The following is a 19600-nucleotide window of genomic DNA, read 5'->3' as shown; positions in this document are numbered from 1 at the left end:
AAAGTATGTACATTTCCAATTGAGGAAACAAAAACATATTTACAGTAGTAGTCTTCCAGACTCTCACCACCTGTTTGTATCACAGCCAGTGGAGTATACCACTAGCCACTGGGATTAGTTGTTTACCAGTTTTCCCTCTCAGGTTCACCAGCACTGATTTTCCGGATTTTGTTGGTACTTTGGTGTCAGACTGATGGGGATAGTTTGTGAAAGGATCTTGGGAACACCTTCAAGCGCCCGATTGCGCGTTCGACATGTATCCTGACATTTTGCCATCTGCGAGTTGACCTCCCTTGTGTGTGAAACAGGAATGTTCAGATGAAACACCGTACGGCAGAACACAGACTGTTGAGGAGACACGCTCCTATATTGTATTATTGTAAATCGGTAAATATGGAGAAATGTACATTTGTATGATGTATTACTTGATTAATGGTGTATTGTTTTAGTCCTGTTTGAACCCCAGGTAGCAGCTAATTGAGGATCCTAATAAATACTAATACCTACTAAGGGGCAGGCAGACACGCGTTCAGGAATCTGCATCACCACATCTTGCTTATGCATGAACTAACATTAGCTATAACATAACTACAATTGCCTGTTGATCACGATTCCGCTCGGTTGTACCCAAGGTACAATTCTGGATAGGGGTGTTCCATGGTGGGTTGCTTGTTGAGGAAGTGGAATGAGCGCACACAAACAAGTTGTTTGGTGGCTTCTTCAGATTAAAGCCCTCAGCCATTGTGTCTTGTCAACTTCAGTCACGAGCATCTTGTGAAAAGAAAACCAAGGTGGGCATGAACATTTTGCCGTAGCCTGTGGCTTGTGGTTGAAACATTCCTGTCTTGACCACTCCTGTAGTTTCTTCCGGGAATTGTTGCACCAACGAACTGCACAGGTAGTTCCAGAAAACCCTGTGGTTATAGCTAGCTAGTAGCGGCTAACTCTGACGCTAGTAGCTTAATAGCTTACGTTAGCAAACTTGAATGAAATTAATCTACAATCACACTTGTTCACTAACACTTATACTTGGCTTTTATACTGTATAAATTGACCTCTTCTAACAATTAACAACATTTTTCAAACGCTGGGAAAGTAGCTGAAGTAAAGTTAAGTTTGCCGCTGGCGCGCTGCAGTAAAGTAAAGCAGAAGTCGAATCCATTACTTCCTTATAGCAGTGGTGGGCAATCTTTTCTGTGTGGGTGCAGGCTTTTCTCCATCCAAAACAAAAACACAACTAGATGTATAGTGTTAATCAACAAATGAGCTGTGTTACTGTTATGGCTACATCAAAAGCCTGCACCCACACTAGTCTTAGAGAGTCACTGCAAAGAGAGATGTCAGGGATCATCTGTAGTTACTAGTGTAATAGTTTCCATCGACAAACTTAATAGGTGTGAGTTTTTATGGCGGCCTGCAATCTATACTTCTATTAGGGGCTAAATGATCATTGATATACAGGGACTTATGTATTGTCCTCTGAACTGTGACTGTCAATGTTGTTGTTTCAGATGAATGATGCCATGGGTTCTGAGCTACCCTGGGTCTACTTCGTCAGTCTGGTCATCTTCGGTTCCTTCTTTGTTCTCAACCTGGTTCTGGGAGTGTTAAGCGGGTAAGATATCCGAGCATTGCTAACACATACACGTACGCACCCACACACATGGAGGGAAAATGTTTCTAAGTGTGTGTGTGTGTGTGTGTGTGTGTGTGTGTCCATCCATAGAGAGTTCTCCAAGGAGAGAGAGAAGGCCAAGGCTCGTGGAGACTTCCAGAAGCTGAGAGAAAAGCAGCAGCTGGAGGAGGATCTGAAGGGCTACCTGGACTGGATCACTCAGGCCGAGGATATCGACCCTGAGAATGAGGAGGAGGGGGACGAGGAGGGGGGCAAACGCAATCGTGAGTCGCCTACCTCGGCACTCCCTTCACGTCACATTCCCACCTCTTCCCCTCTACCCTGTAAGGGGCACCTGTGGTTCAGAGACAGGGACAAAGGTCTAGTTTTGAAACCCACATGGCTCTGACAATTGGATTTCCTTTGACATAAAAGTGAGGTAACAGTGCTAATCTTCCCTATTCAAGGTGGAGCCCAGAGAGAGAAGAGTTTAGCTTTAAATGGTGGGATGTTGAGAATGTGTTTCTATACGGCAAAATGAATGCATGTCCAGCATTGGCATTCTGCTACTGCGGTCTTGTTCCATGCTGTTGCTTTTTTTCTTTTCCTGTGGTTATCATCTAAGACTATTGTGTTAGATCAGTGGTAAATATACATATTTAACACTCCAGTAGCCTGTAGGTTTTTGAGTCTTTGTAGTAATGAATGTTGGTTCCCTGTTGGTTCTACCACCTGTTCCTGAGAAAATTATGAACGTGAATGTTGTGTCTGCTGCTCCAGCCACCCCCCCCCCCACTCATCTATTCCCAGATGTCCATCTTTAGTGCTGATATAATTCAGTGAGTAAGCTGCTAAGGCTCAGAGAGATAGAGATATGTTTGATCTGTCATTAGCTATAATGCCTGGTGGAGATATGTTTGATCTGTCATTAGCTATAATGCCTGGTGGAGATATGTTTGATCTGTAATACATTCTAAATCCTGTGAGATCCCCCCCCCCACCCACACACACACACCAGTGGCGGTCAGTGCCATTTATGATGAGGGAGGACAATAATTTTTTTTGCGAGCATGGCCTTATTTCTATTACAGCATATTGGATGACTGTCATTTAGATTTCATTCACCCAGTGCAATGGAACATAGATAGGTTTAGGCTATTACGTGATACTCAAATGTTCCCCTATACCCATCATGAGGTTGTTACAACCTAGCCTATGAATGAAAGTTTACAACGTAGCTGCTCACAGATCGAGAGAAAATGTCATGGTGACAGACAGTGACACATTCAATACCGCCTTGCATACTCTTGCCTGCATCTAGCTGATCTAGGGTGTAATCATTAGTCCAACAGTTGCAAACGAGAGTTTCTATTGGATAAATTCAGGTATGTTATGAACTTCGATGCACAACACATCAGAAGTATATGACCAGGCGACAAAACCTTTCCAAGCCAAACCATATCCTAACTGCTACACACAGCCTACATCGTTGTCCCCGTATTAGCTAAAGTAGTGTCCTTGTCAACATAGCTAGTATAACTATTGCATTAGTAAACCCACTACAATCATGCAGTGACGTTTCAGTCACTAAGCAGTATAGCGGTTAAAACGGCGGGTCACGGTGGAAATAAATTAATAAAACCAAAAGCTTACCTTGACTTGGAAGCGTTCCAGTGTTGTGTTGGATAGTCATAGCCAGCTAGCTAACATAGCATCCCTCTCTTTGAACCGGGTGTTTTGAGTAGGCTAAACTAGCTATGTGCATTCGCTAGCTAAGTTAAACTGAAAGTGAAAAAAATTACAATCTCTCTTGTTCTCTTGCTTCTTAATTTTTGAAGAAATTAATTTGTTCAAAACTGTTCAACTATTGTCTTTCTCTCTATTTGAGTCAACCACTCACCACATTTTATTCACTGCAGTTCTAGCTAGCTGTAGCTTATGCTTTCAGTACTAGATTAATTGTCTGATCCTTTGATTGGGTGGACAACATGTCAGTTCATGCTGCAAGAGCTCTGATAGGTTGGAGAACAGCCTCCGGAAGTTGTCATAATTACTTTGTAAGTCTATGGAAGGGGGTGAGAACCAAGAGCCTCCTAGGTTTTGTATTGAAGTCAATGTATCAAGAGGAGGACGGAAGCTAGCTGTCCTCCGGCTACACAATGGTGCTACCCTACAGACTGCTGTTGAGGCTACTGTAGACCTTCATTCAAAAAAGTGTGATTGAATCAATTATTTGGTGACGTGAATATATAATGTCTATAGATTTATGTAAAAAGGATAACTTTTTTAATGTTTTACCATTTTTATGAAATTCACTGAGGAGGATGGTCCTCCCCTTCCTACTCTGAGGAGCCTCCACTGACACACACTTATTGTCAGCCCCTGCCTGTGTGCTCAATCTGTGCAGTGCAGGGTGGTCAATGGCGGGATTGATGATGATATTACTTTTATGTGAAAGAAAGAGAGAGTAATCCAAATCCTTTTTATTTAAGTATGACGCGTGATGGGAGGAGACGACACAGCACTTCCTGTTTAAATGAGACACTCACTGGGCATAGATATTGTTACAGACAGACAGACGGACAGTGCGTGTGTGCACGCGCATGCGTGTTTCAATGTTGAGAGAGAGAGCGGCTCTAATTGAGATATCAGTCTCATCTGGGCCATTATTAAAAGACATAATAGGCACATCTGACATGTTGTCGTTGTTCTGTTTTTGTCATTGTTCTGCCCCCCCCCCACCCCCACCCCCACCCCACACCCACTCATCTATTCCCAGATGTCCATCTTTAGTGCTGATATAATTCAGTGAGAATGCTGCTGAGGCTCAGAGAGATAGAGATATGTTTGATCTGTCATTAGCTATAATGCCTGGTGGAGATATGTTTGATCTGTCATTAGCTATAATGCCTGGTGGAGATATGTTTGATCTGTCATTAGCTATAATGCCTGGTGGAGATATGTTTGATCTGTCATTAGCTATAATGCCTGGTGGAGATATGTTTGATCTGTCATTAGCTATAATGCCTGGTGGAGATATGTTTGATCTGTCATTAGCTATAATGCCTGGTGGAGATATGTTTGATCTGTTATTAGCTATAATGCCTGGTGGAGATATGTTTGATCTGTCATTAGCTATAATGCCTGGTGGAGATATGTTTGATCTGTTATTAGCTATAATGCCTGGTGGAGATATGTTTGATCTGTCATTAGCTATAATGCCTGGTGGAGATATGTTTGATCTGTCATTAGCTATAATGCCTGGTGGAGATATGTTTGATCTGTTATTAGCTATAATGCCTGGTGGAGATATGTTTGATCTGTCATTAGCTATAATGCCTGGTGGAGATATGTTTGATCTGTCATTAGCTATAATGCCTGGTGGAGATATGTTTGATCTGTCATTAGCTATAATGCCTGGTGGAGATATGTTTGATCTGTAATAAATTCTAAATCCTGTGAGATCTAGAGAGTTAGACTAAAGCATGCCAGTAGGTTTGAGTGCCTCATTGGCCATCGACTGTATTAGCAGCACACTCACTCTCTCACTATTGGCCTGTACATGGTCGCTACATGATGTACTGTTTCTTATTGAGTGTGCGTGGGACATCAGTTAACCTGGTGGCAATTCTAAACAAAATAACAGGAAATACTACCACAGTGTCCAGTGTCTTATCAGGATAACCCAATCAAACTCTGTCCTCAATAATTGTAGGTTCATGCTAGAACACTTCATGTCAGAGGGCGTATGTATACGTGGTCAGTAGCAGTGTTGCACATGCTTTAGTTTACACCCAGTGGGAAGTATGTTAGTCTGTGATTTCTGAATGGGTTTTCTTGGCAAAGATCACTCAGTTGTAGAATCACTTGAGGCCCCGAGGTGTCTGTGTGAGGTCTGGGAAAAGAGAGTGACGAGTGTTTGGAACAACCCCCCTCACTATGTTAGACTGTTGGCTCTCTCTATGTCACTTGTCTGTGTCTGGTGTCTAGCTGCCGTGCTGCACACATGGCGTGTTCGGCGTAGAGTTAAACTGTGTGTAACCCAGCCGATACTAATCAATGTCCTTCTTCCTCTTCTCTACCTTTACTCTTCAACGGCTTTATTACTCATTCTTCTTCTGTCCTGTCTTCTAGTTCTTGGCTTCTCTTCTCTTTCATCTCTTCTGTCTTCCTTAGTGCTCCTCTAGTCTCTTCTTAATGTGCTGATATTCTGTGGTGGATGTCTATTGTCTATTGTTCCCTCTTCTTCGCTGGTGACTCGCTGTGCCCTCTGCTGTCTGAATGCATGTACTGTGTGCATTTTAAACACCAAGGGGTGACACTGGCTGAGCTCATGGAGAAGAAGAAAGGGAAGTTTGGCTGGTTCAGCCAGTCCACAGAGTCACATGGTAAATTGTGTGTGTGTGTGTGTGTGTTTTTGTGTGTGTGTGTGTGTGTTTTGCCCTCCCTCATTTCCTTGCTTGTGCTTTGCTACTGGCTTGATGTATGCTCCTCCATTTTTTTGCGTTCAATCATCTTTACTCACTCAGCCTCTTCGTTAGATCTTGTTCTCATTTTGTCCCGAGTCTTTGATGAAGTAGTGAGTGGGTGGATTTGTGGATTAAACATCAGAAGTACATGAGAGACAACCAGCAGGTTTTAGGCTTCTAGAGGTTACGAGAGGCCATGTGCATGTTGTAGCCTAGAATTCTCTAGAAATGGACCAAAGGTGAATAATGTATGTATTGTCTGCAGAATACATTGATATGTTGACTATGGAAAGGGTATGCATATTTGTAAATCGGTCAACAGAGATGGATTGCAATGTAAACATCCATTGTGTGGTCATTTCGAGTCATTCATTGTCATTTATGTTTTCTTCCATTTCTGTGCGTTGTGGTTTGGATTTTTCCTTTCGATGTTCTGTGGAGTATTTTTGAACCCTGTACTTGAGCATATGGTTTGTACAGCATCTGCACAGACCCACTAGTATAACGTTTTGAGCCTCTTTAGAAACCACACTATTGTCATCCCATTCACATAGTAAACAACATGGATGATCTGTGCAGGTGCTGCACTGTCTGCCTCTGAATCAGCCCTGACTGTCAGTGACAGTCCTCAAAGAGCCCTGTGCTTAATCATGAGGCTATGAAATCATGACACGGTTACTAGATTTAAGCCATAGAACCGAAAGCACTCGCCCATAAGGGTTCTTTAGGTCTGAAACTCAGAGCCATCGTTCGATTGGATCTCACCTTACTTCCTGTGTTTGTGTGATGTCACAGCAAGCGTGCCTGCCAGCGAGACAGAGTCTGTGAACACTGACAACCCCAATGGAGAGGACGATAAGGCTAACTGCTGCGGACCACACTGGTGAGTCTGTCCGTCTGTCAAGGTTCAAGATTCCTTTATGCCTGGATCGACTATTAGCTTGAAAAGCTACTGTAATACGTCATTCATGCAAATGGATATTAACAATATGATTCTTAATTTTCCCAGTCAAAAAATTACTAAATCAAAGTACAGGTCAGTTCTCTGTCAGTACTATGTGTCATGAATTTTCTTTGCATGGTCCTGGCATTGTGGAGACTCATCGTTACGCGCTTGTGTCACCCCCCCCCCCCACCCACCCCCACCCACACACACACACACACACACACACTACGTTCCCCCTGATCAGTCACTGCACTCCTGCCTATGGCCTATGTCCTCTTCATCATCACCACATTCTCATCATCACAATCATTATATCTCTGCCTTTTGTTTAGTCTGTGACACTTAGATTTGAGATCTTCTGTCTTAACAAGCATGATTTCATTACAGTTCACAATTAACCTGTGCAAGAAATCCTGTGTGGACATAACACCACTTCCTAGTTCGAGTCAGATGGTGACATAATTTCCTCTCCCTTGCAGTCGGCGATGGCGTCACTGGAACCGGTTCTGCCGCAGGAAGTGTCGTGCTGCCGTGAAGTCGGTGTCTTTCTATTGGCTGGTGATTATCCTGGTGTTTCTGAACACGCTCACCATCTCGTCAGAGCACTACAACCAGCCTGACTGGCTCACGGAAGTACAGGGTGGGTAGAGGGTCAAAATGCTATTTCCCAATTACATACCCTCAGCATAATATGCACTTAACAGTGTCCTTTGCAGGAACCCAGTATACATCCTATGCTCTGTATGAATCGTACAATCTGCAATGTTATTGTACTACAGTGTCCTTGGTAATCCGACGATACCCGTGACATAGCCAATAAAATGTTTGTGTTTTTACAACCAGATACTGTATATCTGCAGCATATTGTAACCCTTCCTACCAGATCCCCCATAGCAATGATCTTTGTAACTGGAACGTGTTGTACTGCAATGTCTACATGCTGATGTCCGCTGCTCTCCAGATGTGGCCAACAAGGTTCTGCTGGCTTTGTTCACGTGTGAGATGCTGGTGAAGATGTACAGTCTGGGCCTGCAGGCCTACTTCGTGTCCCTCTTCAACCGCTTCGACTGCTTCGTGGTGTGTGGCGGCATCGTGGAGACCATCCTGGTGGAGCTGGCCGTCATGTCTCCTCTGGGCATCTCTGTGTTCCGTTGTGTCCGCCTGCTACGCATCTTCAAGGTCACACGGTGAGACTGGGAGAGGCTGGACATAGACTGATGTTGTGGAGGTGTATTATGGGTAAAATGTTTGCCTCTGTGATACTTTCACCTCGTATCTTGTTCTTTACTCACTGGTTTGATTTGTCATAAACTGTTGGAAGAATGTATTTCGGTGTCAAGGTTTGTGTGTGCATGTGTGTGTTTGTGTGTTGTGCATTCATCTTAACCTCTCTAGGGTACGTGGGACGATAGCGTCCCACCTCGTCAACAGCCAGTGAAACTGCAGGGCGCCAAATTCAAAACAACAAAAATCCCATAATTAAAATTCCTCAAACATACAAGTATTTTACACCATTTTAAAGACTTGTTGTAAATCCAGCCACAGTGTCCGATTTCAAAAAGGCTTTACGACGAAAGCAAACCAGACAATTATGTTATGTGAGTGCCTATTCACAGAATAACACAGCCATTTTTCCAGCCAAAGAGAGGATTCACAAAAAGCAGAAATATAGATTAAATAAATCACTAACTTTTGATGATCTTCATCAGATGACACTCATAGGACTTCATGTTACACAATACATGTATGTTTTGTTCGGTTAAGTTCATATTTATATCCAAAAATCTGAGTTTACATTGGCTCGTTGTGGTCAGAAATGCATTGTCTCAAACAAACATCCGGTGAAAGTGCAGAGAGCCACATAAAATGACAGAAATACTCATCATAAATATTGATATACTATACAAGTGTTTTCATGGAAATATAGATAAACTTCTCCTTAATGCAACCGCTGTGTCAGATTTAAAAAACGCTTTTTGTCGAAAGCACACTTTGCGATTATGTTAGTTAGCCACAGAAACTTCTGACAAAAGTCAGAAATAGCATTAAAATTAATCACATACCTTTGATGATCTTCATCTGGTGGCACTCCCAGGTCTCCATGTTAGACAATAAATGTTTGCTTTGTTCGATAATGTCCCTCTTTATGAGCAAAAACCTCCTTTTTGTTCGCACGTTTTGTCCAGTAATCCGAATGCAGAAGGCACTAATTCCATGACGAAAAGCTTTTTTTAAGTACAATAAAAGTTAGTAGAAACATGCCAAACGATGTTTAAAATCAATCCTCCGGTTGTTTGTCATAATCAATAATATTTCTACTGGACAAAAGCTTTGTCAATAGGAAAGGAGAAACAAGAAAGGCGCGTTCCCAATCAGACGCATGGCTGATGAATGGAAATTTCCACTGGTCACTGATTGAAAGTGCTATATCTCCCTCATTTTTCAGAGTAAAAGCCTAAAACAATGTCTAAAGACTGGTTACATGTAGAGGAAGGTACAGAGCTCATGAACTGGGTCCTAAGTCTTTGTATGGTGGATAGGCTTTCAATGGAAAAACACCCTTTCAAAATAATAGTACTTCCTGGTTGGAGTTTCCTCAGTTTTTCACCTGCCATATCAGTTCTGTTATACTCACAGACATAATTTTTTAACAGTTTTGGAAACTTTAGAGTGTTTTCTATCCACATCTACTAATTATATGCATATCCTATATTCTGGGACTGAGTAGCAGACAGTTTAATTTGGGCACGCTTTTCATCCAAACTTCTGAATGCTACCCCCTACCCTGGTGAAGTTAACCCTCAATCGCTCTCTCTCTATGCCCTTTAGCCACTGGGCATCTCTCAGTAACCTGGTGGCGTCGCTGCTCAACTCCATGAAGTCCATCGCTTCCCTGCTGCTTCTGCTCTTCCTCTTCATCATCATCTTCTCCCTGTTGGGCATGCAGCTCTTTGGAGGCAAGTTCAACTTCGACGAGACGATAACCAAGAGGAGCACCTTCGACAACTTCCCCCAGGCACTACTCACAGTGTTTCAGGTAGGCCGCCTCTACCCGCCTCTCTCACAGTGATTATTGACCTATTGACGTTGTGATGACGTTGCGATTCTGTTGCGATGACGTTGCAATACGTTGTGACGATGTTGAGATAATGTTGTGATCTGACGTTGTGATAACATTGTGATGACATGTAAATAATAACATGGTAGTAATGTCGGGATGACGTGGTGATGACTTGTAATAATAACATTGTAATAATGTTGTGATGGGATTACATTGTGACGACATTGCGTTACCCTGTTGTGCGACTCAGATCCTGACAGGCGAGGATTGGAATGCTGTGATGTATGATGGCATCATGGCGTATGGTGGACCCTTCTCATCGGGCATGGTCGTCAGCATCTACTTCATCATACTCTTTGTCTGTGGAAACTGTATCCTGTTTCTAACACATGGATTCCACTGCCGGTAGCTGTCTAGAATTTAGATCAAGGTTATCCGCTGGTTCTAGAGAGCCACAATATGTGCAGGCGTTTGTTTCGCCCCAGCACTAACTCACCTGACTCAGCTAGTCATGAGTTACTCTTCATGAGTACATGGTTTGTTGAATCAATTACGCTAGTCCTGAGCTGGAACAAAACCCTACACACATTGCAGGCCCACAGGACCAGGAGTGAAGAACAGTGCATTACATTGAAACGTTAGGTGAACGTTGTAGCTCTGTTGCCCTTAAGTCCTGTGTGTAATCAGACATCCTGCTGAACGTCTTCTTGGCCATCGCCGTTGACAACCTGGCAGACGCAGAGAGCCTGAACACAGCCCAGAAGGAGGAAGAGGAGGAGAAGGAGAGGAAGAAGAGTTCCAGGTAATGCCAATACTGTCTGACTGATAGGAGATAGTGTTGTGGTTTTGTTTTTCCTCCGTACCTGACATTTGATTTGATTTGACATGGAGGTTGTCTTCTGTTTGGGGTCATTTTCTTCAGAAGTGACACAGACAAGACAGAGGATCTGAAACCTGAAGGCCAGGATGGGGAGATCAAGGTAATCACAGGCTGACTTCTAGTTTCAGAGATTAGAAAGTCAGAGGAGAGCAATCCATAACCACACAGAGGCACCATTAGATAACACATTGTGCTGGTAATCCTTGGATATTTATTCACGTCTGCATTTTTAGCAACTTAGAATGGTACGGTGAGGTTAAACCATGTGTCATTCATAACTGTACTGATACGGTTCGGACATGTCATTTGTGTCTGCATGGGTGTAGCTTCCATTGGAGGAGGAAGTGGAAGAGGAGAAGGAGCCGTATCCCACTCCAGATACTCCAGGTAAACTCTTCTGGTCTGAGGTCAGTGTCCTCGCTTTGGTGCTGTAGATTTTGTGCCCTGACACTGCTTTGTCTCCGATCCTGGGTATCCCCAGTTGGTGACGATGACGACGACGACGACGAGCTCCCGGAGGTTCCGATTGGGCCACGTCCTCAGAGGCTGTCGGACCTCAGCGTCAAGGAGAAGACTCCGCCCATCCCTGAGGGCAGCGCTTTCTTCATCTTCAGCAACACTAACCTGTGAGTAGGCCTCAGTTCAAAACATGGGATATTATGCAAACACACGCACACTGACTTTTTTGCATACCGTCCCAACAGATCCATAGATGATGCTATCTCAATTGCTCTCCACACTGCCCTCACCCACCTAGATAATAGTAATACCTATGTGAGAATGCTGTTCATAGACTACAGCTCAGCATTCAACACCCTTCGTCCCCTCAAGCACGTCACCTAGCTTTAGTACTGTTGGTCTGAACAGCTCCCTCTGCAACTGGATCCTGGACTTCCTTATGGGCCGACCCCAGGTGGTGAGGGTAGGCTACATCACCTCCTCCACACTGACTTTCAACTTAGGGGCCCCACAGGGGTGTGTGCTTAGTCCTCTCCTTTACGCCTTGTTCTCCCACGACTGCATGGCCAGGCATGACTCCAACCCAATCATCAAGTTTACTGACGACACGACGGTGGTAGGACAGTTGATGATGTGTCAGCCTACAGGGAGGAAGTCAGTGACCTGGCAGTGTGGTGCCAGAGCAACAACTTCTCCCTCAATGTCAGTAAGACCAAGGAACTGATCGTGGACCACGGGAAACGGGGGCGTGAGCATGCCCCCATCCACATCAACAGAGCTGCAGTAGAGCAGGTCGAGAGCTTCAAGTTCCTCTCTGTCCAAATCAATAAAGACTTAAAATGCTCCAAACACATGTGCACAGTTGTGAAGAAGGTGCAACAACGCCTCTTCTCCCTCAGGAGATTATAAAGAGTTTGGCATTGGCCCTCAAATCCTCAAAGTTCTACAGCTGTACCATTGAGAGCATTTTGACTGGCTGCATCCCTGCCTGGTATGGCAATAGCACTGCCCTCGATCACATGGCGCTACAGAGGGTGGAGTGGACAGCCCAGTGCATCATTTGGGCCGAGCTCCCTACCATCCAGGACATTTATATCGGGCGGTGGGGTAGAAAGGCCCGGAAAATCATTAAAGACTCCAACATCCCAAGCCATAGACTGTTCTCTCTGCTTCCGCACGGCAAGCCGTACCGGTGTGTCAAGTCTGGCACCAACAGGCTCTTGAACGGCTTCTATCAATACAATAGATAAATAGCTAACAAAATAGCTACATGGACTATCTGAGCTAAACTTGTATATTTATTGACCTAGTTTTGTTTTTTACGCAGACTCACATTGCCCTACACACTCACTCACACACACTCACTCCATCTGCTCAATCACACATAATATGCACATACATTTATATTCATACCTTGTATATTTATTGACCTAGTTTTGTCTTTACGCACACTCTACCCACCCACACACCCACTCACATACAAGCTGCTTCTACTCTGTTTATCTTCTATCCTGTTGCCTAGTCCCCTTACCCCTATACATATCTACCACCATCACTCCAGTATCCCTGCACATTGTAAATATGGTATTGAACTAAGCCTGTATATAGTATGGTATTGAACTGACCCTGTATATAGTATGGTATTGAACTGACCCTGTATATAGTATGGTATTGAACTGACCCTGTATATAGTATGGTACTGAACTGACCCTGTATATAGTATGGTATTGAACTGACCCTGTATATAGTATGATATTGAACTGACCCTGTATATAGTATGGTATTGAACTGACCCTGTGTATAGTATGGTATTGAACTGACCCTGTATATAGTATGGTATTGAACTGAGCCTGTATATAGTATGGTATTGAACTGAGCCTGTATATAGTATAGTAATGAACTGACCCTGTATATAGTATGGTATTGAACTGACCCTGTATATAGTATGGTATTGAACTGAGCCTGTATATAGTATGGTATTGAACTGAGCCTGTATATAGTATGGTATTGAACTGACCCTGTATATAGTATGGTATTGAACTGAGCCTGTATATAGTATGGTATTGAACTGAGCCTGTATATAGTATAGTAATGAACTGACCCTGTATATAGTATGGTATTGAACTGAGCCTGTATATAGTATAGTAATGAACTGACCCTGTATATAGTATGGTATTGAACTGAGCCTGTAAAGAGTATGGTACTGAACTGACCCTGTATATAGTATGGTATTGAACTGACCCTGTATATAGTATGGTATTGAACTGAGCCTGTATATAGTATGGTATTGAACTGAGCCTGTATATAGTATAGTAATGAACTGACCCTGTATATAGTATAGTAATGAACTGACCCTGTATATGTGGGAGCAAATATAACACACAGACAAATGATCCGATTTTCTACTACATACATAGTATGGTATTGAACTGACCCTGTATATAGTATGGTATTGAACTGACCCGGTATATAGTATGGTATTGAACTGAGCCTGTATATAGTATGGTATTGAACTGACCCTGTATATAGTATAGTAATGAACTGACCCTGTATATAGTATGGTATTGAACTGACACACACACACACACACACGCACACACACACACACACACACACACACACACACACACACACACACACACACACACACACACACACACACACACACACACACGCACTCAGAAATAATGTAATTTCATGGCTTTCTTTCTCAGGGTCCGGGTGGCCTGCCACAAGCTGACCAACCACCACATCTTCACCAACCTCATACTGGTCTTCATCATGCTGAGCTCTGTGTCTCTGGCTGCTGAGGACCCCATACGCAACTTCTCAGCACGCAACATCGTATGTAGGCTGCAGCAGCTCTGACATTCAAAATAACATTTAAAGCTGCAATATGTAAGCTGCTTTTGCATCGTTTACTTCCAGGTTTTGTACACCAGCTTCAAACAGCTATAAAAAACAATATTTTTGGTAATTGAAAATATATTTCTTAGTGGTTTAGATGGTAATTAGGCAAACTATTAGAACGAACCAGGAAATGGCGGGGCCAATTCTGCATATTGCACCTTTAATAGCACCAAGATGATGTCTACTTCCATGAAAGTAATTTTACAGTTATTTTACAGTAATGACATTAAGATCATGTTTAATGGTGATATGGAATATCCATGTTAAAAACAAAACTTGAACTAAAAACTCAAACCTGTACTTTTGTTAACAATTTAGGACGGTTGATGCATTCTGAATTTGTTGATGTCATGTGGTGATGCCTTGGCCTCCTGTTAAACTTTCACATTGCCTTTTGCAGATACTTGGTTATTTTGACTATGCTTTCACGGCAATCTTTACTGTTGAGATCCTGTTGAAGGTAAATGCTTTCCCCCTGTGTGTGTGTGTGCTGTGCTCTACTGCTTGTGTGGTAACACTCCAACCTTCTCGTTGCTTTCCAGATCCTAGGCTATGCAGATTATGTCTTCACTAGTATGTTTACCTTTGAGATCCTGTTGAAGGTAACATGGTTTCTATGACAACCATAGCCTTGCTGCACTCCCCTGTCTACTGTACGTCGCCTGCTTGTACTTTGTCTGTCCGCAACCATCACGGCACCTCTTTTTAATCACAAACGGACCTGAAGCTCAATAGATAACATCAGTTGTTATCCGATGAGTTGTTATTATTTGAATTTGGAGCCAAAAGAGGGGGGCAATATATATTCGTGTACATTTTTTGAGAGTAGCATGATCCACTGCATTCTTATTGGGTCCAGTTTAAACTGCACCCTGTAAAGATGAGGGCTCATGGTAGGTCACCTCTTTGTGAATCTCCACCATAGAGATTCCTACCCTGGTTGCCAGATCTGTTTCTCCTTTAGCCAACAAGTTCTGAGTTTGGCCTGAACTAAAGCATAAACAGATCTGGCATCCGCATCCTATTGGTATGATGTTGCCATCCCATCCCCCGCGAGTACTTCCACAGAATGTGCATGAAACCACGACACACATGAATGACTCTGAAGCAATTTGACTACTCTTTTGAATGTAACCTTACCCCCCCCCACCCCCACCCCTCCCCAGTTTGAGCGATCTTTGTTATAATCTTTATAGGAAATGAATAGCAATATCTCTGAAATAATGTGTCCAATGTCAGAACAGTTCTCATTTGTCTATGTTTTAAATGTCGTTGCCTGTGTGCTGTCGTGTGTGTGTGTGTGTGTGTGTGTGTGTGTGTGTGTGTGTGTGTGTGTGTGTGTGTGTGTGTGTGTGTGTGTGTGTGTGTGTGTGTGTGTGTGTGTGTGTGTGTGTGTGTGTGTGTGTAAGAGAGAGAAGATGTGCAGGTGTCGGCGATTGTCTGATATGCAATTAAATGTGTACTTTGTTGTGTCTGAGTTTCTGTAGAAACCCATTTGTCTGGTATTGATTATCACATTGAACAGCATGCATAGGAGTTTGAGTAAGAGTGGAACGAGATCTGTGTGTAGGTGGACGTGTTTCACTATACTTGTGTGGACCAGAAGTCCCCACAAGAGTGTCTCCACAAGGAAAAAGGCTATTTCTAGGGGATTTAGGGTTAAGGTTAAAATTAGTGGGAGGGTTAGGATTAGGGTTAATGGGAATCAATTATTTGTCCCCACAAGGTATGTCTGCCCACGTCTATGTCATCTACAGTTATGGCTAAAGCTGTTGTGTCCAGTAAGGGACAGCCCAGTGTATAAGTTCAGGATATCTGATGCCAGTATCTCTGTGCTCTCCAGATGACAGCGTTTGGGGCTTTCCTCCATAAAGGAGCCTTCTGCAGGAACTACTTCAACCTGCTGGACCTACTGGTGGTGGGAGTCTCTCTGGTGTCCTTTGGCATTCAGTACGTAACCAATCCATCCATCCAACAATCAAGCAACCAACCAATGTGGCCATAACTGTCTCTGTTTGGTGTTCAGGTCATCCGCCATCTCTGTGGTGAAGATCCTGCGTGTGCTGAGGGTGCTGCGGCCCCTGAGGGCCATCAACAGAGCCAAGGGCCTCAAGGTGAGACATGGGTCCAGTTGGCCACAGTGGAACAACTGTTTAACAACGCATCCAGAGAAAAACAGTTCTAACTAGCACACTTCCACAAAGGAACCGGCCGCTGAAATCTCCTGCAAATCATCATGTTAAGGGTAGAGAGTTCGATGAGGTTAATTCGTCCCTTAATTCTCTGTCGTCTCCTCTATTTTTGACCTCTGACCCTGCAGCATGTGGTCCAGTGTGTATTTGTGGCCATCAGGACCATTGGTAATATCATGATCGTCACCACGCTGCTCCAGTTCATGTTCGCCTGCATAGGAGTGCAGCTCTTCAAGGTACCTACCTCCATTGCAGTATGACGGAATGAGTGTTGTGTGTGCAATTCATTATACAGTTGAAGTCGGAAGTTTACATACACCTTAGCCAAATACATTTCAACTCAGTTTTTCACAATTCCTGGCATTTAATCCTAGTAAAAAGTCCCTGTCTTAGGTCAGTTAGGATCACCACTTTATTTAAAGAGTGTGAAATGTCAGAGAGAATGATTTATTTCAGCTTTTATTTATTTCGTCATATTCCCAGTGGGTCAGAAGTTTACATACACTCAATTAGTATTTGGTAGCATTGCCTTTAAGTTGTTTAACTTGGGTCAAACATTTTGGGTAGCCTTCCACAAGCTTCCCACAATAAGTTGGGTGAATTTTGACCCATTCCTCCTGACAGAGCTGGTGTTACTGAGTCAGGTTTGTAGGCCTCCTTGCTCGCACATGCTTTTTCAGTTCTGCCCACAAATGTTCTATAGGATTGAGGTCAGGGCTTTGTGATGGCCACTCCAATACCTTGACTTTGTTGTCCTTAAGCCATTGTGCCACAACTTTGGAAGTATGCTTGGGGTCATAGTCCATTTGGAAGACCCATTTGCGACCAAGCTTTAACTTCCTGACTGATGTCTTGAGATGTTGCTTCAATATATCCACATAATTATCCTACCTCATGATGCCATCTATTTTCTGTAGTGCACCAGTCCCTCCTGCAGCAAAGCACCCACACAACAAGATGCTGCCACCCTCGTGCTCCACTATTGGGATGTGTTCCTCGGCTTGCAAGCCTCCCCTTTTTCCTCCAAACATAACAATGGTCATTATGGCCAAACAGTTCTATTTTTGTTTCATCAGACCAGAGGACATTTCTCCAAAAAGTACGATCTTTGTCTCCATGTGCAGTTGCAGACTGTAGTCCGGCTTTTTTATGGCGGTTTTGGAGCAGTGGTTTCATCCTTGCTGAGTGGTCTTTCAGGTTATGTTGATATAGGACTCGTTTTACTGTGGATGTAGATACTTTTGTACCTGTTTCCTCCAGCATCTTCACAAGGTCCTTTGCTGTTGTTCTGGGATTTATTTGCACTTTTCACACCAAAGTCCGTTCATCTCTAGGAGACAGAACGCGTCTTCTTCCTGAGCGGTATGGCGGCTGCGTGGTCCCATGGTGTTTATACTTGAGTACTATTGATTGTACAGCTGAATGTGGTACCTTCAGGCGTTTTGAAATTGCTCCCAAGGATGAACCAGACCTGTGGAGGTCTATATTTTAATTTCTTTTGATTTTCCCATGATGTCAAACAAAGATGCACTGAATTTGAAGGTAGGCCTTGAAATATATCCACAGGTACATCTCCAATTGACTCAAATGATGTCAATTAGCCTATCAGAAGCTTCTAAAGCCATGACATCATTTTCAGGAATTTTCCAACCTGTTTAAAGGTACAGTCAATATAGTGTATGTTAATTTCTGACCCACTGGAATTATGATACAGTGAATTGTGAAATAATCTGTCTGTAAATAATTGTTGGAAAAATGACTTGTGTCATGTACAAAGTAGATGTCCTAACCGACTTGCCAAAACTATAGTTTGTTAATTAAATTGTTAATTAAATTTGTGGAGTGGTTGAAAAACACTTTGGAGTCAATAAAACATGTATGAAAACTTCCCACTTCAACTGTATGTGTGTGGTAGTGTGTGATAGAAGAGCAGCTGTTGATGTTCTGTTCTCTCACTCAGGGCAAGTTCTATCGCTGCACCGACGAGGCCAAGTCCAGCCCGGAGGAATGCAAGTGAGTTGGATTGCGCTCCATTTTATCCTCCTTGCGCTATGCTGGATACAATTGTAAGCTTACTATTGTGCGTGTGCATATGTCTGTATGCTAATCGTGTCACACAGATATGTCAATCTGTGTGTAAAAGTGTAACTTCTTCTTCTCTCCTCGCGTAGAGGCACATACATTCTGTATAAGGATGGCGACACAGTGTTGCCTGCGGTCAGGGAGAGGATCTGGTACAACAGTGACTTCAACTTTGACAACGTCCTCATGGCTATGATGGCTCTGTTCACCGTCTCTACATTTGAAGGCTGGCCTGCGTAAGAGCCTCTCACAGATACGCACACGCACACACACGCAGCGAAAGCGTACGTGAACATACACACTCCTACGTATGCCTGTCCAGATGTTCATTTTGACGACGCGTCTCACTGATTAGTGTGCGTTTGTTTCTGTGGCTCAGTCTGCTGTACAAGGCCATCGACTCCAACAGAGAGAATATGGGTCCCATCTACAACTACCGTGTGGAGATCTCCATCTTCTTCATCATCTACATCATCATCATCGCCTTCTTCATGATGAACATCTTTGTCGGTTTCGTCATCGTCACCTTCCAGGAGCAGGGAGAGAAAGAGTACAAGAACTGTGAGCTGGACAAAAACCAGGTAAGAGCCTTGTGTGTGTGTGTGTGTGTGTGTGTGTGTGTGTGTGTGTGTGTGTGTGTGTGTGTGTGTGTGTGTGTGTGTGTGTGTGTGTGTGTGTGTGTGTGTGTGTGTGTGTGTGTGTGTGTGTGTGTGTGTGTGTGTGTGTGTGTGTGTGTGTGTGTGTGTGTGTGTGTGTGTGTGTGTGTGTGTGTGTGGGTGGGTGGGTGGGTGGGTGGGTGGGTGGGTGGGTGTGGGTGGGTGGGGCGGCAGGGTAGCCTAGTGGTTGGAGCGTTGGACTAGTAACCGGACGGTTGTGAGTTCAAACCCCCGAGCTGACAAGGTACAAATCTGTCGTTCTGCCCCTGAACAGGCAGTTAACCCACTGTTCCCAGGCCGTCATTGAAAATAAGAATGTGTTCTTAACTG

At 43.5% G+C, this 19600-nt stretch overlaps 1 protein-coding gene across 2 annotated transcripts in view; it reads left to right on the top strand.

The window, feature by feature from the left end:
- The window catches only part of LOC135504586 (voltage-dependent L-type calcium channel subunit alpha-1D-like), a 51209-nt gene that overhangs the window by 13790 nt on the left and 17819 nt on the right, over window positions 1-19600 (top strand). Inside the window, exons 3-22 of one of the 2 annotated variants that reach the window (XM_064923301.1) lie at window positions 1512-1615; window positions 1727-1899; window positions 6880-6967; window positions 7094-7120; window positions 7510-7670; window positions 7992-8217; window positions 9860-10067; window positions 10342-10462; window positions 10779-10893; window positions 11014-11071; window positions 11298-11358; window positions 11453-11597; window positions 14145-14274; window positions 14741-14800; window positions 16184-16290; window positions 16367-16454; window positions 16661-16768; window positions 18493-18545; window positions 18704-18850; window positions 18994-19195. In XM_064923301.1, the coding sequence (XP_064779373.1) occupies window positions 1512-1615; window positions 1727-1899; window positions 6880-6967; window positions 7094-7120; window positions 7510-7670; window positions 7992-8217; window positions 9860-10067; window positions 10342-10462; window positions 10779-10893; window positions 11014-11071; window positions 11298-11358; window positions 11453-11597; window positions 14145-14274; window positions 14741-14800; window positions 16184-16290; window positions 16367-16454; window positions 16661-16768; window positions 18493-18545; window positions 18704-18850; window positions 18994-19195 (2382 nt within the window). Of the gene's footprint in view, window positions 1-1511; window positions 1616-1726; window positions 1900-6879; window positions 6968-7093; window positions 7121-7509; window positions 7671-7991; window positions 8218-9859; window positions 10068-10341; window positions 10463-10778; window positions 10894-11013; window positions 11072-11297; window positions 11359-11452; window positions 11598-14144; window positions 14275-14740; window positions 14801-16183; window positions 16291-16366; window positions 16455-16660; window positions 16769-18492; window positions 18546-18703; window positions 18851-18993; window positions 19196-19600 lie in introns of those variants that run through there. The other variant, XM_064923302.1, reaches the window with a different exon arrangement.

Source organism: Oncorhynchus masou, chromosome 18, assembly GCF_036934945.1.
Source record: "Oncorhynchus masou masou isolate Uvic2021 chromosome 18, UVic_Omas_1.1, whole genome shotgun sequence".
In the NCBI taxonomy this organism is placed as follows: domain Eukaryota; kingdom Metazoa; phylum Chordata; class Actinopteri; order Salmoniformes; family Salmonidae; genus Oncorhynchus; species Oncorhynchus masou.
The sequence above is the reverse complement of the archived record's forward strand: the minus strand, read 5'-3'. Positions and strand labels throughout refer to the sequence as shown.